The sequence below is a fragment of the Oncorhynchus keta genome, chromosome 34 (genome assembly GCF_023373465.1).
Source record: "Oncorhynchus keta strain PuntledgeMale-10-30-2019 chromosome 34, Oket_V2, whole genome shotgun sequence".
Classification (NCBI taxonomy): domain Eukaryota; kingdom Metazoa; phylum Chordata; class Actinopteri; order Salmoniformes; family Salmonidae; genus Oncorhynchus; species Oncorhynchus keta.
This window is the reverse complement of record NC_068454.1, coordinates 49,712,284-49,736,749: the sequence shown is the minus strand read 5'-3', so window position 1 is coordinate 49,736,749 and position 24,466 is coordinate 49,712,284. Positions and strand designations below refer to the sequence as shown.

The 24,466-nt window shown below is 41.9% G+C and overlaps 2 protein-coding genes across 7 annotated transcripts in view; one reads left to right on the top strand and one right to left on the bottom strand.

Moving 5' to 3' along the window:
- The window catches only part of LOC127915127 (uncharacterized), a 1,101,500-nt gene that overhangs the window by 892,526 nt on the left and 184,508 nt on the right, over window positions 1–24,466 (top strand). For 5 of the 6 annotated variants that reach the window (XM_052493995.1, XM_052493992.1, XM_052493991.1 and 2 more), the window contains exon 2: window positions 10,386–10,493. Coding sequence is in view for 1 of the 6 variants with exons in the window: in XM_052493996.1 (XP_052349956.1) it covers window positions 10,732–11,481 (750 nt within the window). In the remaining 5 variants the exon portion in view is untranslated. Of the gene's footprint in view, window positions 1–10,288; window positions 10,494–10,686; window positions 11,682–24,466 lie in introns of those variants that run through there. The other variant, XM_052493996.1, reaches the window with a different exon arrangement.
- The window catches only part of clybl (citrate lyase beta like), a 215,893-nt gene that overhangs the window by 26,307 nt on the left and 165,120 nt on the right, over window positions 1–24,466 (bottom strand). Inside the window, exons 4-6 of the mRNA XM_052493987.1 lie at window positions 23,899–24,000; window positions 22,016–22,109; window positions 13,276–13,443 (exon numbers count right to left, since the gene is read on the bottom strand). Of these exons, the coding sequence (XP_052349947.1) occupies window positions 13,276–13,443; window positions 22,016–22,109; window positions 23,899–24,000 (364 nt within the window). The remainder of the gene's footprint in view (window positions 1–13,275; window positions 13,444–22,015; window positions 22,110–23,898; window positions 24,001–24,466) is intronic.

The following is a 24,466-nucleotide window of genomic DNA, read 5'->3' as shown; positions in this document are numbered from 1 at the left end:
TTGATCATTAATTTTTCTCAGCCAATCATCAGTCATTTGTGTAAGTACCGTGCATGTTGAATGCCTTTCCCTATAAGCATGCTGAATGTCTGTTGTCCCTTTGTTTACTGTGAAATAGCATTGTATCTGGTAAAACACCACATTTTCAAAAAGTTTACTAGGGTTTGGTAACAGGCTGATTGGTCGGCTATTTGAGCCAGTAAAGGGGCTTTACTGTTCTTGGCAAGAGGAATGACTTTTGCTCCCCTCCAGGCCTGAGGGCACACACCAGCTTGAAGGCTTAGTTTGAAGATATGGCAAATAGAAGTGGCAATATCGTCTGCTATAATACCCAGTCATTTTTCATCCAAGTTGTCAGAACCAGGTGGCTTATCACTAATAAACAACAATAATTCTTCACCTCTTCCACATAGCATTCTGTAGACGTTATAACCATGTATTGTAACCACTGTATAATCAAAGGTATTATTTAAGGGAGTTTCAGAGTTAGTCAGAATATGAATGTCATCTGTTCCTAGCAAGTTATCAATTTCATGAACCATGTTTCTTAGCCTACATATGTTAATGTGGGCAATTTTTAGCACTTTTTTGGGATGCTTGATTGTTTTTATTGCTTTACTGGGAAGCTTTTCAGAAGTAGACATGAAAATGTGATTTATGTTTGAGCTGATAGCGCAGGGTGAGCTGCACCAAGTGGGACTTCCTACTAGGGCACACTGCCTCAGTGCTGACAGTATAACTCTGGTTCATAGCCACATGATTACTGCATACAATAGCTGTAGGATCAACAGAGGTATTCAGGGGAGTCAGATGGACATACATTAGGTTACTTACTTTGTGACTGCCAACACATCTAGGATAATGCACATTTGCTGCAGCATTACGACAACTCAGCGTCTCAAATTGTAGTATTTATGCCGGCCCGGGATAAAAACCGGTTTGCCAATATTTTTGTCAACACCTTGTTTTCCATGGGGAGTAACGACACATCTCCATGGAATCTCTATATTTTTTCAAGATCAGTACTATTGTAGCTTCATACAGTGTTTGCGGGAGTTTGGCATTTCTTTGGATTGTTTAAACATTCACAACATAAGTGGAGCTAGAGTGGTGCAGTACTTCTTATAGAATTCTATTACATATCCATCGGGCCCAGGGGCCTTGCTGTTTGGAAATTGTGCTATCGCTGTGTTAATTTCCTCTAAAGTTATCCCAGCATCGAGCTCAGCAGCTGCCCCCCTGTCTAGTTTAGGAAGTTCACATTCAGAAAGAACGCGTTCCATAGTTTGTGGATCAGTAGCATCGCGTTTTGATTGATATAGCTCTGAGTTAAACTGCGCAAAGAATTTATTAATATCCTGCGGACCTGTTACTATTTTACCCTTCTTGTCTTTTATTTTGTGAATAGCTCTAGATGCCTGTACATGCTTTAGCTGTCTTGCTAATAATTGATGTGATTTGTTACCCAGTTCTAAATAACTTTGTTGCGTTCTAGCAAGTAAAGAGCCCACCTGTTTCGAAAGGATGGTATTGTATTCATATTTCAACTTTGTGATCTTCTCAAGGACTGTATTCAAGGAATTCATCCTAAAAACGTTCTCCTGTTCCCCTAACACTCTTTCAATTTCTCTCAGCCTAGTATTGACATGTTTCTTCCTCTCTGATGTATAATAAATAATGTAACCTCTAATCACAGCCTTTAGAGATTCCCAAAGGGTGGAGTCGTCAACATCCCCTGTGTCGTTAGTTCCGAGGAAAAAGGCAATCTGCTCCTTCAAATACAGACAAAAGTCTCATCTTTCATCAAGTATGCGTCTAAGCACCACCGCCGCCGACATATTGTCGAGATTCCGCACCATGGACAGAGGAGAGTGGTCCGTAATTAGAATATAGGGTGATAGGTAACCGACGAAGCTGCTGAAATTAGTTTGGAGTCCGACAAAAAATAGTCAATTCTGGAATATGATTTATGAACTGATGAAAATAAAGAATAATCCCTATCTGTTGGTGTGCGTCAGTCTCCAAATATCAACAATGTTAAGGTTTGTCATCAATGTATTTAGACAGACACTGGCAATGGATTGTTGAAGTGACCTTGATAGCTGTTTATCTAAAATAGGATCTAACGTACAGTTAAAGTCACCTCCAATAATAACACACGTATCCGAGATATTTGGTATGGTCTTAAATCAACTTTGAAAAAATAATGGATCATCGAAGTTGGGTCCATATAAATTGACCAAGGTTATTGGTTTCGAACTCAGTGTACCAGCCACAATAATATACTGGCCATTTTAGGATCTGAAATTGAGGATGAGTAAACGAAAGGAATGTTTTTCCTTATCGGGATTGCTACCCCTCTTGCATCCAAGTTAGACTGGTATATCTGATCGATCCAGCCGACTCGTAGCTTGGCCTGAGCGCAGTGTTTAATATGAGTTTCTTGAAGAAGCACTATGTCAGCCCCCAGTGATTTAAGATGAGAAAAAACCTTAGCTCGTTTCATGACATGCCCCTTTCACGACATGCCCTAAGCCATTACAGTTCCAGCTGACTATCTTTATTCCACCAGGTCTACTCTGTGCTCGGTCACTATGTGGCATTTCTTATTTTAGAGCAAATTGTTGCTGTCATACAAAGCCCAAAAGAAAAACGTCCCGCCTTGCGGGAGCTTGTCATGCCACCTGTATTAATAAATGTGAACATAAAACCCAGACCGCATCCCCCCTCCTGTCCCTTTACTGAGTGACTTCCCCAAATGAAGCACTCCTTGACTAACACAAACCTTAGGGTGTCTAGACATACAGCTTGAACTAACTCGTCATCTATAGACACACCGCAATATAAACTAATATTAAATAACACTTAACTCTCACGTTAGGGGGTGAGTGGCGCTAAAACATGATAGGCTAAACAATGCTATATAAGCCACAACATTTTACCCATCATATAAGTCTTCATTTCTGATCGAAAAGACATAGGCAGGAAATTCAAACACATTCCTGGTCTGTATTTGGCCATTTAGCCGGTTGACACAGCCAGGGAACTTGCTTGATAAGAACATATAGGCCTCTTTTGGGTTGTCAAACATACGTGTTGATCCCCCGACTGTCACCTTAAACCGGGCTGGGAAGAGTAATCCATATCGGATGTTGGCCGCCCTGCATTTTTTGAGTAACTCATCATACTCTTTCCGTTGGTTCCTCACCTCCAAAGTAATATCTGGGTAGAAAGACACCCTGGCTCCGCTGTAGTTAAGGGGGAACTTTTGACTAGCCAGCTTGAGGATGAGATCCCTGGTCTGGGGATAGAGCAGCTGTACAATGAATGGCCTTGGTTGCGCGCCCTTGGCCGGCTTTGTTGCCTGTGATCTGTGTGTGCGGTCGATCAGGATGGCAGTTTTGAAGTGTTCACTCCACAGCAATGCCCGTATCAGCTCCAAGACAAATTCAGTGGGTTTCCCTTTCTCAGTGTCCTCCTGGATCCCAAATATTCGGATGTTCTGGCGTCTTGAATGCGACTCGAGCATTTCCAATTGGGCTCTCGTTGCGCACTGTTTCTCTATGTCCTGTAGCCTGGCCTCGTGATCGACTGTCGTCAGCTCAACCTCATGCACCCTTCGTTTAATTGCCTTCACAGTTTCAGTCAAAATCCCAAAACTATTTGAGATATCAGCCAACCCTGTGTCCACCTTCTTGCTTAGTGAGTTTATGGCAGCCAGTATGTCACTGAGTAGGATCTGTGGGGAACTCTTGGGAGCTAGCATCTTCAGCTAACTCCTCGTGGGTCTGCAAAGTTGAAATTGGTTCGTTGTCTATTTCAAATTCTTGTTTAGCGCCCCCTTTTTTGGTGCCTTTTCCCTTTGTCATATTGCCAGACAATGTTTGAAGTTATAGGTTGTGAGAGGTTAAGATAAAAATAAATTTGTTTCAAAATAGAGCAGAACTCTAGCAAAGCACGTCTACTACATAGCAAGCTCTCTAGGGCCCCCATGCCTCTCTTCTTGAAAGGGAATTCTCAACTTGTCCGAGAGAGAATTACATGGCTATCAAAACGTCAGCCAAGGTAAGCCTACACCACACACACAATTCATTTACATTTTTGTAAAATGAATGGCGGTGTGAAGTATTGTACCTCAGGCTCAGTAAAACACGTTTCTTCAACAACACTAAACAAGTGAAATGGGTGTGACAGTAGAGTGTGGTATCCATAGCAATGGCTCCGTTTGGGATGGTTTTGAATACTTTCTGAATGCACTGTAACATGGGCTTTGGTTGATATTGTCCAACAGCCCATTTGAAAACGGGGGGTAATCAAGTTTATGAAATTCACAATCGGCTGCTTTTCAGAGCCTTTCAGGGTGTTGATCAGCTCAATAAAATCGTATTTCATTTGCTCCGATTTACCTTTTTGGATATAATTTGATCCCACATGCACTACTACAGTAGCTGTTGTACGTATTGTGGTCTGTAGTGGTCAGTAGTTGTGGTCAGTAATTGTGTGGTTGCTGTCAGTAGTTGTCTGCCTCCCTTTCAAAAAAGCCTGCTTTGGGGGAGGGACACAGCCAGAGCACAAAGCACTTCCCCACATAAGTTGTTGTCTTTCAGAGACTGGAAAAAAACGTGTCAGATTGTATATTCTGTAAGATGTCCCATGGCTCTAACAAGGACATCCATATCTACACTACCGGTCAAAAGTATTAGAACACAAACTTTTTAAACATTTTTTTAATGTAATCTTTATTTAATTAGGAAAGTCAGTTAAGAACAAATTCTTATTTACAATGATGGCCTATTGGGGAACAGTGGATTAAACTGCCTTCTTCAGGGGCAGAAAGACAGATTGTTACCTTGTCAGCTCGGGGATTCGATCCAGCAACCTTTCGGTTACTGACCCAACACTCTGACCACTACCTGCCGCCCCATACTCATTCAAGGGTTTTTCTTTTTACTATTTTCTACATTGTAGAATAATAGCAAAGACATCAAACATATGAAATAACACATATGGAATCATGTAGCAACCAAAAAAGTGTTAAACAAATCTAAATATATTTTATATTTGAGATTCTTCAAATAGCCACCCTTTGCCTTGACAGCTTTGCACACTCTTGGCATTCTTTCAACCAGCTTCACTGGAATGCTTTTCCAACAGTCTTGAAGGAGTTCACAAATATGCTGAGCACTTAGTGTACATGCACGAAAACGCTTGTGCGATCAGTATCACATAGAGCCTTCCTCCTGGGCAGTACACTACCGTTCAAAAGTTTGGGGTCGCTTAGAAATGTCCTTGTTTTTGAAAGAAAAGTAAATTTTTTTGTCCATGAAAATAACATCTAATTGATCAGAAAGTCTACAGTGTAGACATTGTAAATGTTGTAAATGACTATTGTAGCTGGAAACGGCAGATTTTTTAAATGGAATATCTACATAGGCGTACAGAGGCCCATTATCAGCAAACATCACTCTGGTGTTCCAATGGCACGTTGTGTTAACTAATCCAAGTTTATAATTTTAAAAGGCTAATTGATCATTAGAAAACCCCTTTGCAATTATGTTAGCACAGCTGAAAACTGTTGTACTGATTAAATTAGCAATGAAACTGGCCTTCTTTAGACTAGTTGAGTATTTGGAGCATCAGCATTTGTGGGTTCGATTACAGGCTCAAAATGGCCAGAAAAAAAGGACTTTCTTCTGAAACTCGTCAATCTATTCTTGTTCTGAGAAAGGAAGGCTATTCCATGTGAGAAATTGCCAAGAAAAGTGGGTATAGTGAGAGATTTGTACAGGGTAAAAGGGATCTTGAAGAAGGAAGGCTATCATTCCATTTTGCAATGCTATGCCATACCCTGTGGACAACGCTTCATTGGAGTCAATTTCCACATCTTGACCATATTTCCTATTCATTTTGCAACTCATTTCATGTATGTTTACATGGAAAACAAGGACATTTCTAATTGACCCCAAACTTTTGAATAATAATAATAATATATAATAATAATAATATATGCCATTTAGACGCTTTTATCCAAAGCGACTTACAGTCATGTGTGCATACATTCTACGTATGGGTGGTCCCGGGAATCGAACCCACTACCCTGGCGTTACAAGCGCCATGCTCTACCAACTGAGCTACAGAAGGACCATGGTAGTGTATGAATGGTAGTGTATGTGTAAAACACATACGTATGTGTAAAACACATCTCACTGACCTAGACTCCCCCAGGGTGAAATTCACCTTTAATACTAAATAAATACTGCACTCTGACCAACAACACGTATTTGCTAGATTCATGATAGTGTTGTTAGACAAAGCAAGGACATTTTTTTATTGGAATTTGCAGCTTCTAACATGACTTACTTACTGCATCTAGAAAGAGAGCAGTTGATGAGTTACTAAAACAGCTCTATCTATTGATTGGTAGAAGCTATTCCTAATCCGTTCTCAAATTTGAAAAGCAGAGAAGTAAAAGGACAATTTCATAAGCTCTAAGTTTTTGTCTGGCTTGTTGGGGGAGTGGTCAAAACAACAGTTTAGAAAAAGTTGGGGAAAATTGTCAGTATTTGTGGTCAGTAGTTTTGTAAGTATGTTCAGTAGTTTTTTGGTTGTGGTCAGCAGCTGTGGTCAGTATTGTGGTCTGTAGTGGTCAGTAGTTTTGGTAGGTAGTTATGTGTTTGTGGTCAATAGTTGTGTGGCTGGGGTCAGTAATTGTGGGGTTGTGGTCAGTAGTGGTGCGGTTGTGGTCAGTAGTTGTGTGTTTGTGGTCACTAGTAGTGTGTTTGTGGTCAGTCATTGTGGTCAGTATTTGTGTGGTTTTGGTTAGTAGTTGTGGTCAGTTTTTGTGGTTAGTAGTTGTGTCATTGTGGTCAATAGTTGTGGTCAGTAATTGTATTGTTGTGTTCAGTAGTTGTGTTCAGTAGTATGACCTGTAGTTGTGTTGTTCTGGTCAGTAGTTTTGGTCCGTAGTTGTGTAGCTGTGGTCAGTAGTTGTGTGGTTCAGTAGATGTGCGGTCTATAGTTGTGTGGTTGTGGTCAGTAGTTGTGTGGTTTTGGTCAGTAGTTGTGGTCAGTTTTTGGTCAGTAGTTGATTGTTTCAGTAGTTGTGTGGTTGTGGTAAGTAGTTGTGGTCAGTAATTGTGTGGTTGTGGTCAGTAGTTGGGCTGGCGCCCCCCCTTGGGTTGTGCCGTGGCGGAGATCTTTGCGGGCTATACTCAGCCTCGTCTCAGGATGGTAAAGTTGGTGGTTGAAGATATCCCTCTAGAGGTGTGAGGGCTGTGCTTTGGCAAAGTGGGTGGCGTTATATCCTTCCTGTTTGGCCCTGTCCGGGGGTATCACAGTGTCTCCTGACCCCCCGTCTCAGCTTCCAGTATTTATGCTGCAGTAGTTTATGTGTCGGGGGGCTAGGGTCAGTCTGTTATATATGGAGTATTTATCCTGTCTTATCCGGTGTCCTGTGTGAATTTAAGTATGCTCTCTCTAATTTTCTCTTTCTTTCTCTCTCTTGGAGGACCTGAGCCCTAGGACCATGCCTCAGGACTACCTGACATGATGACTCCTTGCTGTCCCCAGTCCACCTGGTCATGCTGCTGCTCCAGTTTCAACTGTTCTGCCTGCGGCTATGGAACCCTGACCTGTTCACCGGACGTGCTACCTGTCCCAGACCTGCTGTTTTCAACTCTCTAGAGAGAGCAGGAGCGGTAGAGATGCTCTCAATGATCGGCTATGAAAAGCCAACTGACATTTACTCCTGAGGTGCTGACTTGTTGCACCCTCAACAACTACTGTGATTATTATTATTCGACCATGCTGGTCATTTATGAACATCTTGGCCACGTTCTGTTATAATCTCCACCCGGCACAGCCAGAAGAGGACTAGCCACCCCTCATAGCCTGGTTCCTCTCTAGGTTTCTTCCTAGGTTTTGGCCTTTCTAGAGAGTTTTTCCTAGCCACCGTGCTTCTACACCTGCATTGCTTTCTGTTTGGTGTTTTCGGGTGGGTTTCTGTACAGCACTTTGAGATATCAGCTGATGTAAGAAGGGCTATATAAATACATTTGATTTGATTTGAGTAGTTGTGGTCAGCAGTTGTGTTTAGCAGTTGTGGTCAGTGGTCAGTACCTCCAGGCTCTGATCAGGCCCTACACCCAAACAAGGGCACTGCGTTCATCCACCTCTGGCCTGCTCGCCTCCCTACCACTGAGGAAGTACAGTTCCCGCTCAGCCCAGTCAAAACTGTTCGCTGCTCTGGCTCCCCAATGGTGGAACACACTCCCTCACGATGCCAGGACAGCAGAGTCAATCACCACCTTCCGGAGACACCTGAAACCCCACCTCTTTAAGGAATACCTAGGATAGGATAAAGTAATCCTTCTCATCCCCCCCCCCCCTTAAAATATTTAGATGCACTATTGTAAAGTGGCTGTTCCAGTGGATGTAATAAGGTGAATGCACCAATTTGTAAGTCGCTCTGGATAAGAGCGTCTGCTAAATGACTTAAATGTAAAATGTAAATGTTATGACCTGTAATTGTTCTGGTCAGTAGTTTTGGTCAGTAGTTGTGTGGTTGTGTTCACTAGTTGTGTGGTTCAGTAGTTGTGGTCAGTGTCTACACTACAGTTGTGAAAACTGAAAGAAGTGCAATGAGAAGTGATCTGGTGAAATATGAAAGGAGTGAATGGAGGCAGTTGTTGTCCAATGCAGTTGTTGCTAGGCAACAGTGGCTGGCCTGCCTCCGCAATGGCTAAAGTCAGTGTGAAAAACATGCTAACATACAGTACGTTTGTGCTTTAATACTAAATAAATATTGCACTCTGACACACAAAACTTATTTGCTTGATTCATGATAGTATTGTTAGACAAAGCAAGGAAAGTGAACTTAAAAACGTGATGCAGATTTATTCGAATTTGTAGCTGTTGTTGCTAAATAATACATCTGCTAGCTGCTAACATCCCTTACTGCATCTAGAAAGCGAGCAACTGATGGGTTCCTAAAACTGCTCTATCTGTAGAAGCTATTCCTAATCCATTCTCAGGTCTGAAAAGCAGAGAAGTAGAGAACGATTTCATTCAATCTATGTTTTTGTCTGAATTGTTGGGGGAGTGGTCAAAACAGGAGTTGTTTAGAAAAGTTGGTAGAAAATGTGTTAATGCAGTTACTAAATCAGCTGTATCGTTAGAACTGTATAATATATTTTGTTTCGGTTGCCAGATTTTAATAGCAGAGAAGTAGATGCAGATGTCTAACTTTTTGTTAAAGTTGTTAGAAAAGCTGTCATGTAGCTGATTTGTGTCAAAAGTTGTATTGTTGCTTTTACAGTGAATAGAATGTTGGGAGTGATGGGGAGATTTAGAATGTGAGGAAATAACATTAAGTGAATGGAGGACAACACATTTGTAACTTAAAAAGTATAAAACATATCGAAAAGTTCTATACAATCAACTCAATTCAGACCAGTCCACACGTTTTAAAGTTTGAACGGCGTTTCTAGCGTAAATGGTATAAGAGGAGTAGGGTGCTAAATAATAATAATTAAAAGTCTGAAGTATGCCTTCAGCAAGCACACCTAATAAAAAAATGTAAAACACAGGACATAGAACACAAACAAAGCTATAAATACAGTTGAAGTCAGAAGTTTACATACACCTTAGCCAAGTACATATATACATAGTTTTTCACAATTCCAGACATTTAATCCATGTAGAAATTCCCTGTCTTAGGTCAGTTAGGATCACCACTTTATTTTAAGAATGTGAAATGTCAGAATAATAGTAGAGAGAATGATTTATTTCAGCTTTTATTTCTTTCATCCCATTCCCAGTGGGTCAGAAGTTTACATACACTCAATTAGTATTTGGTAGCATTGCCTTTAAATGCTTTAACTTGGGTCAAATGTTTCGGGTAGCCTTCGACAAGCTTCCCACAATAAGTTGGGGGAATTTTGGCCCATTCCTCCTGACAAAGCTGGTGTAACAGAGTAAGATTTGTAGGCCTCCTTGCTCACACACACTTTGTCATCTATTTTGTGAAGTGCACCAGTCCCTCCTGCAGCAAAGCACCCCCACAACATGATGCTGCTACCCCCGTGCTTCACAGTTGGAATGGTGTTCTTTGGTTTACAAAGCCTCCCCCTTTTTCCTCCAAATATAACGATGGTCATTATGGCCAAACAGTTCTATTTTTGTTTCATCAAACCAGAGGATATTTCTCCAAAAGTACGATCTTTGTCCCCATGTGCTCTCCCGCTATCTCTCTCAGAATGACCTTCTTGATCCAAATCAGTCAGGTTTCAAGACTAGTCATTCAACTGAGACTGCTCTTCTCTGTATCACGGAGGCGCTCCGCACTGCTAAAGCTAACTCTCTCTCCTCTGCTCTCATCCTTCTAGACCTATCGGCTGCCTTCGATACTGTGAACCATCAGATCCTCCTCTCCACCCTCTCCGAGTTGGGCATCTCCGGCGCGGCCCACGCTTGGATTGCGTCCTACCTGACAGGTGGCGTGGCGAGAATCTGTCTCCTCACCACGCGCTCTCACCACTGGTGTCCCCAGGGCTCGGTTCTAGGCCCTCTCCTATTCTCGCTATACACCAAGTCACTTGGCTCTGTCATAACCTCACATGGTCTCTCCTATCATTGCTATGCAGACGACACACAATTAATCTTCTCCTTTCCCCTTCTGATGACCAGGTGGCGAATCACATCTCTGCATGTCTGGCAGACATATCAGTGTGGATGACGGATCACCACCTCAAGCTGAACCTCGGCAAGACGGAGCTGCTCTTCCTCCCGGGGAAGGACTGCCCGTTCCATGATCTCGCCATCACGGTTGACAACTCCATTGTGTCCTCCTCCCAGAGCGCTAAGAACCTTGGAGTGATCCTGGACAACACCCTGTCGTTCTCAACTAACATCAAGGCGGTGGCCCGTTCCTGTAGGTTCATGCTCTACAACATCCGCAGAGTACGACCCTGCCTCACACAGGAAGCGGCGCAGGTCCTAATCCAGGCACTTGTCATCTCCCGTTTGGATTACTGCAACTCGCTGTTGGCTGGGCTCCCTGCCTGTGCCATTAAACCCCTACAACTCACCCAGAACGCTGCAGCCCGTCTGGTGTTCAACCTTCCCAAGTTCTCTCACGTCACCCTGCTCCTCCGCTCTCTCCACTGGCTTCCAGTTGAAGCTCGCATCCGCTACAAGACCATGGTGCTTGCCTACGGAGCTGTGAGGGGAACGGCACCTCAGTACCTCCAGGCTCTGATCAGGCCCTACACCCAAACAAGGGCACTGCGTTCATCCACCTCTGGCCTGCTCGCCTCCCTACCACTGAGGATGTACAGTTCCCGCTCAGCCCAGTCAAAACTGTTCGCTGCTCTGGCCCCCCAATGGTGGGACAAACTCCCCCACGACACCAGGACAGCGGAGTCAATCACCACCTTCCGGAGACATCTGAAACCCCACCTCTTTAAGGAATACCTAGGATAGGATAAAGTAATCCTTCTCCCCCCCCCCCTTAAAAGATTTAGATGCACTATTGTAAAGTGGCTGTTCCACTGGATGTCATAAGGTGAATGCACCAATTTGTAAGTCGCTCTGGATAAGAGCGTCTGCTAAATGACTTAAATGTAAATGTAAAATGTAATGTGCATAGTCTGGCTTTTTAATGGCGGGTTTGGAGAAGTGGCTTCTTCCTTGCTGAGCGACCTTTCAGGTTATGCCGATATAGGACTCGTTTTACTGTGGATATAGATACTTTCGTACCTGTTTCCTCCAGGATCTTCACAAGGTCCTTTGCTGTTGTTCTGGGATTGATTTGCACTTTTCACACCAAAGTACAGCTGCGTGGTCCCATGGTGTTTATACTTGCGTACTATTGTTTGTACAGATGAACGTGGTACCTTCAGGTGTTTGGAAATTGCTCTCAAGGATAAACCAGACTTGTGGAGGTCCACAGTCTTTTTTCTGAGGTCTTGGCTGATTTCTTTTGATTTTCCCATGATGTCAAGCAAAGAGGCACTGAGTTTGAAGATAGGCTAATTGACATTATTTGAATCAATTGGAGGTGTACCTGTGGATGTATTTCAAGGCCTATCAGAAACTTCTAAAGCCATGACATAATTTTCTGGAATTTTCAAAGCTGTTTAAAGGCACAGTCAACTTAGTGTATGTCAACTTCTGACCCACTGGAATTGTGATACAGTGAAATAAAAGTTAAAACTGTAAACAACTGTTGGACAACTGTTGGAAAAAAATCCTAACTGACTTGCCAAAACTATAGTTAGTTAACAAGAAATTTGTGGAGTGGTTGAAAAACAAATTTTAATGACTCTAACCCAAGTGTATGTAAGAACAGAATTAGCAGAGGTCCTTGAAAGCTTTACTGAACAGCACGTGTCTCTTGCGGTGTTCTCAGCCGTGTCAGAGTAACGGTGGCAACCGAGGTCAGGGGAAATCAGCTGGCATGTGGGCCAGAGAGAAAGTCTACACAATGTTAAAACAGCCATCGATAGTATGAATGTGTGTTGGTGTGTTTTTGAGAAAAGTCATTACAAATCAACCCCACCTGGCACAGAGGCTTTACTGAGCAGCAACATGGGGAGTCTGTCCATCTGTCTGTCTGTGTGTGTCTGTCTGTGTGTGTGTGTGTGTACGTGCGCCATACGTGTCCCAGGGCAACATTGGGAGTCCACTCATGGACTACGGACATAGCGAATTAAGACGAATGCCAGTGTGAAATCATGCTAGTAATTCAGTAGAACGGAGTGTTACACGGTTCCATCAACGGTTATTGCTCATAACATAGAACACTCAAATAGACCAGAACAAAAATGCTGACAAATGACTGTGCAAGATAGTAATAGATCACAATATTGCAACTATATGTAATAAATTATTCTCATTCCTCACAATATTCTTTCAATAAATAACTTGCAAAATGTTAATGTTCACATCAAAATAATAAAAAACTAATAAGAGATGGTGGTGGATGATTTAAGATTCCACCATGTCTCACACACTCACTCACACATGCACGCACATAGTTGCCTGGCTAGACACACTGAGCTTCACTATGCTAGGGGCTAACACCCCTACACAAGCACACACACATTATGTTCTTCTATCCTCGTGTGGATCTAATGTACATCCATTCAAAATGATATTTTCCCTAACCCTAAACCTTAACATAACCCTAATTGTAACCTTAAATCTAACACCTAAGCTTAAAATAACCTATCCTTTTCTAATTTCTCCCTTTCCTGAGAGGGAGGCTCAATTTACCTGTGAAGCCCATGAGAACTCCCTCCCTTGCCTGCTGTCGTAGACCCTCTCCGTCCTTATAGTCTATGTAGACCAAGTCTATGGCTTGTAGACCGAAGGCCTTGGTTGTCACTACCACCTTCTGACGGGCATACAGCAGCTCCCTGGCATCCTTGGTCCGCGTGGCACCTGGACGGAGGGAGACACAGATAACTATATATAATATATACTATAACGTATGTCATTAAGCAGACACTTTTATCCAAAGTGGCTTACAGGAATATATAGACAGGAAAATATACCTGTGAGCAAATAGACACACAGGTTTACCATACAGGGAAACATAATGCTTATATGTGACCCGTTTCAGGAAACTAGGCGTATGTTGCAAGTCACAACTTCACAGGAGAACCATTTTAATATTTTTATTTTATTTATCAAAAAGCGTTTTTGGCAGAAATGCCTTCTGGAACACTTGAACTTTCATGTGCCTTAACTTCTCTAGGGTAGGTGGCAGCGTTGGGAATTTTGGATGAAAAGCGTGCCCAAATTAAACTGCTTGCTACTCAGCCATAAAAGCTAGAATATGCATATAATTAGTAGATTTGGATCTGAAGTTTCCAAAACTGTTTGAATGATGTCTGTGAATATAACAGAACTCATATGGCAGGCAAAAACCTGAGAAAAATTCCAACCAGGAAGTGGGAAATCTGAGGTTTGTAGTTTTTCGACTCTTGCCCTATCGAATACACAGTGTCTATAGGGTCATGTTGTTCTTCCTAAGGCTTCCACTAGATGTCAACAGTCTTTAGAACGTTGTTTGAGGTTTCTACTGTGAAGTGGGGCCCGAATGAGAGGGGATTGAGTCAGAGGTCTGCAGCAGCCACAAGCTCAGTCTCGCGCGTTCACGTGAGAGCGACCTGCGTTCCATTGCATTTCTGAAGACTAGTGAAGACTAGTGAACATAATGCGCCAATGTAAACTCCGATTTCTGGATATAAATATGAACTTTACCGAACAAAACATACATGTATTGTGTAACATGAAGTCCTATGAGTGTCATCTGATGAAGATCATCAAAGGTTAGTGATTCATTTTCTCTATATTTCTGCTTTTTGTGACTCCTCTCTTTGGCTGTAAAAATGGCTGTGTTTTTCTGTGACTTGGCTGTGACATAACATAATCGTTTGGTGTGCTTTCGTTTGAAATCGGACACTGTGGCTGGATTTACAACAAGTGTATCTTTAAAATGGTGTAAAATACATGTATGTTTGAGGAATTTTAGTTATGGGATTTCTGTTGTTTTGAATTTGGCGCCCTTCAGTTTCACTGGCTGTTGACAGGTGGGACGCTACCATCCCACGTATTCTAGAGAGGTTAATAACGAACTTGTATGCCATCTGTAAATACGAATAAAGTTGTTAAATTATGAGCCTAGTTGGTTTAGCCCCAGAAAAGGACAATAACCTTCCCACTAGCCATGATTGGCTGAGCTCATGAGTGGGCTGGACATGCAGAGAGATGAGTTTAAGATTGGGTCTGCGGTGTAGCATCTTGTGTCTATAAAATGAGCTGCTCGTTATGCGTAGATAATCCTTTCTACTGCAGTTTTTTCTAAAGATATAATGTTAGCCATGGAGAACAGCAAATATGTTGCTACTGCTCTCAATAACATTGCTGCCCTGAATTTATCAGGCACTATCGACAAAGGTCAGTGGGGAAAAAGTTGTGATGGACTACTTTCTGGAGGACGATCGTGCCATGCTGACTCTCTCTGACTCTGGAAATGAATCAGACGATGAGGAAATCCCTGATTTAGATAAAAACATTTTCATTGAAGAAGACATTTTGGAGTCTTCTGACGCAGTGATGGGGAAGAAACGACAATCAACAGTGTTGTTGTCATGGAAGAAGTTGACCGAGTTTTGAAATCAGTGGAATGTCTGGTAGAGGCAGAGTATGATAAGGAAATTAATAGAATTCTGGCGTTTGATTGCAAATGCATAGGGAGTCGAAAAGAGAACACAGAAGGCTGTTGTATAAAAAACCTGTCTCTGGAATACATCTTCAAACTAAGGGACAGAGAGGGAGAAAGATCTGATGAATCTTATGGCATTGCAACGGTCAGTGTGAACCAGAGTGACCAAACAAGCTGTATAAACAAAATGGAAACGACACAGGACGTCTTATTTAATGTAAGGGGTTGCAGTCTGCCCTGAAGCGTCATCCATGTATACGGGTAAGAATCTAGCTACAGTTTCAGATATTATACGTTTCTAATTTAGTCAGAAAGTTGTTTTCATTGCAAGGTAAGGCTTGCTGTTAGCTAGCTAGCTGACATTGGATGGCTTGCTAGCCAACATTACGTGTATGAACTGTGTAGTGATGTTATCTCAGAATGCCATTTTGCATTGCTAGTTATAGGATAATGTTAGCTAGCTAACTAGCTAACATTGAACCTGTTTGGTTTAGCAAGCTATGACAATTGGTTTGTATTGCTAGTAATCTATGGATTGGGATTATGGTTCATTGTTTAGCTAGCTAGCTACATGTCTAAACAAAAGACCCAGAGTTAAAGCTTGCTGTTAGCTAGCTAGCTGACGACCCATCAAGTTAGCCAGGTGTGTCTGACGGTGATTACGACCATCTATTGTATTATAATGCAAAAATATTTGCATCTGGAATTTGTCTTTCAGCATCAGTAGAACACACCTGACTCTCCTCCACCAGTCATACAAGGAGAATGGTCTAATGTCTCCCATCAAAAAGAGAGCTGGCCCAAGCAAGCACGTTACACCTGAAGCACGAGGACTTGCAAGGACAACTATGCAGAGGATAATACAATAGTATTACCAGGATGCCACCCAGGACACAAACACTTTGGTGGAAAGCTCCTGCCATCCCATGTGACAAAAGCAGCAGTGTGGCGTCTCTACAAGGAATCAATGACAACACTTGGTATGTAACAACATGTTTTGATTATTTAATTGTCCTCCAACATGATTGGCACAACTTTTATTGATTTCACATTATTTCTGTATTTTCCAGAGGTAAGTGCAGTCGGGCTGTCTTCCTTCAGGAATCTGTGGAGATTCCTGACGCACTAAGCCCAGGACAGACCTGTGTTGCCAATGCCAGAGGAACAACTAAGGTCTTCAGATTTGCAAATCTGTCAGAAGCTGTTAAGTCAGCCAAGCTGAAAAAGCACAAGCTCCACTACAGTTTGGACCTTCACTTCCTGATCACAGGCCACACCAAGTTTGCCCCCGACTGGAGATTCGGCCTCATCAAGTAGAGCTTCAGAAAGACCATAGTGAACACTTTGTCTGAGATTGCTGGTGTTGTGAAGGACAGCACTGTGACAGGGCTCAACATCCCACAGCTGGTTGGACTGGAGGATGGTACGGTGCTAGTGGAAAGCTATGGCTGGCAACACCTGACTCCGTACTTCAGGGCACTGCCACAGATCAAGCAATACCAGCACTTCAGGCGGATAACATTTTCATTGCAATGTATGAGGTTATTATTCTTATCTAAACTCGGGAGGTGAATTGATGTTATGCAAGGTTGTAATATCTTCTCAATGTTTTTTGTTATTTTCTGTTTTACAGCTTCGATGCTCTGGAGCCTGGTGTTGTTATCGCCAAGGAGCGTTCGGACTGTCGGGACCAGGCTTCAGCTGCTGCTCAATGCTGACATCCTTCCTCCCATAGATGATCTGCCTGTACAAGAAACACCTGGACTGGACACAGCTAGAGAAACGTATCTTTTTGAGAATATCAGGGAGTTTTGCGATGAAGAGGCTGTGGACATCACATGCCCTGCACCAAAGTCAAGGTCAGGACAGAAACAGGCTCTCTGAATATAGATTCCCTTGTTCATGCGTGGTTCGGATGAACCAGTCATCAGCACTATCTCTAGTGCCTCTATTCACATGACTCTCTTCTAACACACAGGCCATACGTTGCTGCTACTATTTTATTTATCCCGCTTCTCAGCCACTTTACCTCTGATGTGTGCATTTAACTACCTCGTCTATCCCTGATATCATTATTGATATTGTTCTTGTACATACTGTATATTATTTTATATATGTTGACACTATATGTTTCTGATATTGCTACTATGCAAGTAACCATTTCTCTGTACTGTTTACACCTTCTGTAGAGACCCATCCACTTGGCAATATGTGGCTGGGGTTATAGCATTCCTTTCACATGACTGATCAGTTTAGACAAGTGTGTCTGGGTAAACGTCATCTAATATTGATCAAATATTTTATCTGGACACTTTCCGTTTACCTGGAATTTTTCCTTATTGTAGGCTACTACTTTTAGTCTTCATCCTTACGGCACTACTCACTGTTTAGCACATGACATCACGTGAACCCTTAAAGAGATGGGTGGAGCTGGCTTAAGAGAGTGTGAGCAATGCTGAATGCGTCTATACAAAGGAGAGTTCTCCAGTAAGTAGTACCAAAACATTCAAAGGCCATTTTCTCAAAATGTAGGTTAAAAGTTTATCAAATTTCAAAGCAGAATTACTTTCCCATTGTCCTCAAAAATGCAGTATATGATATACCATTTTGTAGCTCTGTGTCATCCAATGTAAAAAACACAATTTAAAATTGTGCTATATAAGACCGAATCAAGTGGTTGGTCACATATGACTGACTATACACTGAGTATACAAACTATTAAGAACACGTGCCCTTTCCATGACATAGACTGACCAGTTAAATAAGTGAATCTGGAGGGGAGGAAACAGGTTAAAGAAGGATGTTCAAGCCTTGAGACAATTGAGACGTGGATTGTATGTGTGCCATTCAGAGGGTGAATGGGCAAGACTAAAAAAGTGCCTTTGAACGGGGTATGGTAGTAGGTGCCAGGAATTACAATTTGGTTTGTGCCAAGAACTGAAACACTGCTGTGTTTTTCACGTGCAACAGTTTCCCGTGTGTATCAAGAATGGTCCACCACCCAAAGGACATCCAGCTAACTTTACAACTGTGGGAAGCATTGGAGTCAACATGGACCAGCATCTCTGTGGAATGCTTTCGACATCTGTATTGAGGCCATTCATAGGGCAAAAGGGGGGTGCAACTCAATATTAGGAAATGTTCCTAATGTTTGGTATACTCAGTGTATATGGAAAGAGAAGGATAAGTGAGAAGGAGTGAGAAGAGATGGGTGGGATGAGGAGAAAGATAATAATATTCCATGGGCCAAGGGGGGCAGCCAGGCTCACTTGGAGTGACGATGTTTCATAGTGATTTTCTTGAAAGTCTATTGGTGCTTTCAAGACAACTGGGAACTCTGGGGGAAAAAACGAGGTCAAATCATGACATCAGTGATTTTCAGGTCGGAGCTCTAGAAAGATGCCAGAGTTTTCCACCTGAAATTTAGAGTTGGATGACCGTTCAAAACGAGTCCTGAGTTCCCAGTTGTTTTGAATGCACTGAAGTTGAAAGTCAGAGTTTTCTATATTCCCAGTTGTTATGAATGAGGAATTAGTCCCTAGAGTTGGAAAACGTGTGTTAACATTGCAGCAATGTCATATTTCTCTGTTATCACGTTTTCTTTCATCCCTCCATCCCATTTATTTTTTCCAATAGGGATTTTACACTATGACAAACAATATCAGCATACAACAAGTGCCCTTTTAGTCAGTCAACTTCAGCAAAAGATACTATGGGTAGTCGCACTCTCGTAACTTCGATTGAAGGATCTACATTTATGCCTGACAAAGCCAATGAAATCCACACCTCGCTGGAAGCCCCGCCTTACACAGTTGATAAGTGTGAGGCTCGAATTTACTTCACCTCGGTGTGAAGAGGAACGATTCACGCTACAAACAATTGGAACACAAGACTGCCAACTAAACTGTTCCTTAGTGGTAGAGCGTGCCCCAAGGAATTAAAAGATATTCACGTTTGTTGTCTTGTATGTCTCGGTGCATGCTAAGGTTGCCCTCGCTCAAATCAGTTTGTGTGCGAGGGGATGGCTGGCACTGTTCTCCTACTTTTCTGCGGCGCTTATTCTCTTGACAATCATGTAGCGGTTCCGATAGTGACTTCCTCTCCCGGGTGCCTCACATTATATATGTCAATGGCACAATATGGGCTATTTTAAAATATTAGTTGAAGGTGGTGCTTTCAAATTTGGTTACATTTTTCAGTTCCTTCTGAAAGTATTCACAATCCTTGACTTATTCCACATTTTTTGTGTTACAGCCTGAATTTAAAATGGATTAGATTCCTATGTTTTGTCACTGTACTACATACAAAACCCCATAATGTCAAAGTGAAATTATGTTTTTCAATAATTGTATAAATTAATAAAAAATTAAATGCTGAAATTTCTTGAGAAATAATATTAAACCCCTTTGTTATGGCAAGCCCCCATAGGGTCAGGAGTAAACATTTGCATAACAAGTCACATAATAAGTTGCATGGACTCACTCTGTTTGCAAGGGTTTAACATGATTTTTAAATTACTACCTTATCTCTGTACCCCACACATACAATTATCTGTAAGGCCTCTCAGTTGAGAAGTGACTTTCAACAACAGATTCAACAACAAATACCAGGGAGGTTTTCCAATGCCTCACAAAAAATGGTACCTATTGCTAGATGGGTAAAAATGTAAAAAGCAGATATTGAATATCCCTTTGATAAAGTTATTAGTTACACTTTGGATGATGTATTAATACACCCAGTCACTACAAAGACACAGTTGTCCTTTCTAACTCAGTTGCTGGAGAGGATGGAAACCCCAATCAGGGATTTCACCACGTAGCCATTGGTGACTTTAGAACAGTTACAGAGTTTAATGCCTGTGATAGGAGAAAACTGAGGATGGATCAACAAAAGTTAGAGATACTCCACAATACTAACCTAAGTGACAGAGTGAAAAGAAGGAAGCCTGTACAGATTAAAAATATTCAAAAATATGCATTGTGTTTACAACAAGGTACTAAAGTAATACTATTAAAAATGTGGCAAAACAATAAACCCGTTTGTCCTGAATACAGAATGTTACATTTGGGGCAAATCCAATACAACACATTACTGTGTACCACTCTCCATATTTTCACGTACTGCTCTCCATATTTGTAATTGTTAAGGAATGGGGAGATTTTCAGGATAAAAAATGGAACGGAGCTAAGCACAGGCAAAATCCTAGAGGTTCAGTCTGCTTTACACCAGACACAGAGATTAATTCCCCTTTCAATAGGACAAGACCGTAAAGCAAAATGCCAAATTCACACTGGAGTTGCTTACCAAGAAGACAGTGAATGTTCCTGAGTGTCCGAGTTCCACTTTTGACTTAAAAACAATTTGAAAAGCTATGGCAAGACCTGAAAACGTTTGTGTAGCAATGATCAACACAGAGCTTGAATAATTTTAAAAAGAATAATGGGCAAATATTACACAATCCAGGTGTCGACAGCCCTTAGCGCAGCAGTTCCCAAACTAGGGGTCGCCTGATATGAAAATGGGGCTGCGGGAGTATTTCTTGGCAAAGGAGAAATGCTAACTAACAGTGATGTAAAGAACTTTGTGCATAACATTGAAGAGAAATAACCTTTTTGTGTCTATGGAACATTTCCGGGATCTCTTATTTCAGCTCATGAAACCAATACTATACGTTGCGATTTTATTTATGTTCAGTATATATACAGTGCATTCAGCAAGTATTCAGACCCCTTGACTTTTTCCACATTTTGTTACGTTACAGACTTATTCTACAATGGATTAAATCATTTCCCCCCCTCTTCAATCAACATACAATACCCAATAACAACAAAGCAAAAATAGGTTTTTAGAAATGTTTGCAAAGTCATATATATATAAAAAAATGGAAATATCACATTTACATAAGTATTCCGACCCTTTACAACAGGTGGACTCCAATCTAGTTGTAGAAACTCAAGGATGATCAATTGAAACATCAATTACTGGTACTGCATGTAAATAAGTTATTTCTGGTTTTATTTTTAATACATTTGCAAAAATTTCAAAAACGCTTTGTCATTATGGGTTATTGATGAGAAAAAACTAACATTTTAATCGTATTTGAGAAAAAGGCTGAAGGGTAACAAAATGCGGAAAAAGTAAAGGGGTCTGAAACTGAAACGAACTGATCTCAAGCATGCACGGAAAACCTGTTTGAAATCCGTTTGACTGTGATTCTTTATTTATTTAACTAGGCAAGTCAGTTAAGAACAAATTCTTATTTTACAATTAAGGCCTACTCTGGCCAACCCCGAACCTGGACGACGCTGGGCCAATTGTGCACCGCCCTATGGGACTCCCAATCACTTCCGGTAGTGATACAGCCCGGGATCGATCCAGGGTCTGTAGTGACGCTTCTAGCACTGAGATGCAGTGCCTTAGACCGCTGCGCCACTCAGGAGCCCCTGGCTCAGTTGACATGCTGGTACTGTAAGTGAAATTGAACAACTGATCGAGCTGTCAGGTGAAGAAAATCACTATGAGACATCGTCACCCCAAGTGAGCCCGATGGCCCAAATTCGGGGGTCTGGCCCAAGAACTATAAGACGAGAAATGGACAAGTGAGATAAGACAGAGAAGGGGGTAATAGAAAAGGAGAGAGGTGGAGAGAAGGGGCTGAGGGGACAGAGAAAAGGAGACAGTGAAGGGAGGAGGGGACAGAGAACAGGGCATAGATGGAGAGGAGAGGTGGTTATAAAAGGATTGATTGTAGGTGAGAGGAGAGAGGAAGAGATGACAGAGGACCTATGCTGGCACAGAAGTCATCAGATCCAAACACCACACCGTCATGGTGTAGGCCAACTGCAGGAGCCAGACGACGTACTTCCTCACACACAACCTGGGGGAAGACACAAGAAAGACACAGATATGAGTGTGTTTGTGTGTGTGTTTGCAGCCAAGGAAAGTATGAACCCTGTCAACTCACCCAGTCAAGCAGGTCATATTTCCCATTCAGACCTGCACTTATAGTGTTCACTATCTACTGTAACGCGCGCACACACACACGCACATCTTGTCTCTCTGTCTTAGACACTGTCGCCTTCTAAGAAGACTGTGTGAAGCTGGGACTACCACACGACAAGAGGAGCGAGGGGGAAAAGGCCTAGGAATGTGATCCTCTATTGTGTTAGCCATGGAGCGGTCGGAATGTGTCTGCTGCTTTTGTCGGCGTCCAAATTAATTTCACTTCTCACTGTGACACAGCCATACTTCCCTGTTCCATCCCAGGGAATCAGTCTGGCTAAGGATACAGAATGTTCTCCAGAAAGAAAACACACACACACAAGCCCGCACGCACGCACACACACACACACACACACACACAAGAGACATTAAAAGAAAGAGGAAAGCGTGTTACCCCACCAAAATCCCCCAAACCGTGCCCTTTCCCCTCACCAACGAAGGTCGGCCCAAACTAAAACCAGACCCTCTTTTGATGCCTGACAAAACAATCACAATTTAGATAACACTAAAACATGTCAAAGTGAGTGTCTGGATGAGGGGAAAAACTCAGAAGAGACCCAATGCAAATGAGACCCAAAGCTGCAAGCAACATTGCCGCGGTTTAGCTATGTGCCCACTAGGACACCATCAGGACTAATTGGACACATTGCCCCAGGATGAGCTACTTCTGTACTGTTTACCACGCTTCCCAAATATCAGAGCTCAACATCGAACAAGTCATTATTATGACTTTGAGGTATTTTGGACCATTTTCAATAATGTTGACTACTTTAAACGTCTTCTTCTCCAGGACCACTGGACTGATTGGCACCAAATGTATATATATTCTATGTACCCATGACTTTAAATGCAACTTTTTACAGGACTCAAGCTCAAAAAATATGGCCGCTTTGAGACAATGAGCTTGCTTGAATGCTTTGTCATGTATAACAGTGCCAGCATTCAGCAAAACTTAACCATATTTTACAGGTTAGCTAGACTCATCCCTGAGCATGTGTGCCAAATTTCATCAATCTGAGTCCAACAGATTAAGATATATAAACATGTGCCTGTTATAGCGCCACAGTAGTCAATTTGAATATGCTTGAATATGTTGAGTCTTCACAGTATTTGGAACATGTGTACTGTTTTGTTACAATACGAATATCCATGATTTATTTATATGCATTTATCGGTCGTTTTAGGAACTTTGTCCTTAGATGCCATATATTACGTTTTGTATAGTTCGGTCATTCGGTGCCAGGGGAGTAGCGTTTTAAGTGTTTTTCACAAAATTCTAAATGGCGGAAAATCCATCATGGTGGACCTCATGGATCCTTGAGGCAAATTCTGTTTGCTGTGTCAAGGTCCTATGTACTGAATTTCATGACTTTAGGTCAAACAGGGTGAGGGGCGTGACCTTTAAAAGTTTACACGTTAAATCGATTGTTATCTCATGAGAGGGTATGGCCCTTTACCATCATGCCTGAACCAGAATAAACACAAAAGAGTTCAACCCTTGAGAGAGAGATGTAAGAGAGACTGTCCGGACGCTTTGAATCTCTCGTATTTGGACGGTGACACTTGGAGAGTTGCGTTGTCTGACGCCAGCTTTAATAAAAAGTGAATGAGGTAGTAAAACGTCTGACACAGGCATTTTCCTGGTGGTTTTGTTTGTAATTTACCTTAAAATTGAGCAGGCCCACAGCGGTTTCCACAAAGGTGACCAGGCGAATGGGCTCCGTCAGCGCTCGTCCATTCAAGTGGTGCTGAAACCTGTCAACAAACTGTCACACACACACACACAAAAGCCACACACACACAACCACACACACAAATGAAGGCTATTGCGTATCTGAATACAGAAGCACATATGAAATCACAATACTCAATTTTCTAGTGATGCCATTACTCTCAAGAAGAGAGACAGCCACAGCATACACAAACAGCACAGTCGCAATACATGGTCAAGCATTATATGAGGGTAAGCTGGAGGTATCATCATTTTGTTCATGTATACATTAAGTAAAATGTACATGTAAACCATTAACTAAGATCTCAAATCAAAACTGGCTTTATACGTGTATTTATCAAATCTTATGGTGGAAAAGTTCATATCACCATGCCTATAATCCATTTATAACCACACATTGAAATACATCGTAACCCAAACTGTTCAACAACATTAGCATTTTACTCAGGGACAGACACTCAGGGAGTGTAGCCATTAACACAAACCCAGTTATGGAGAGA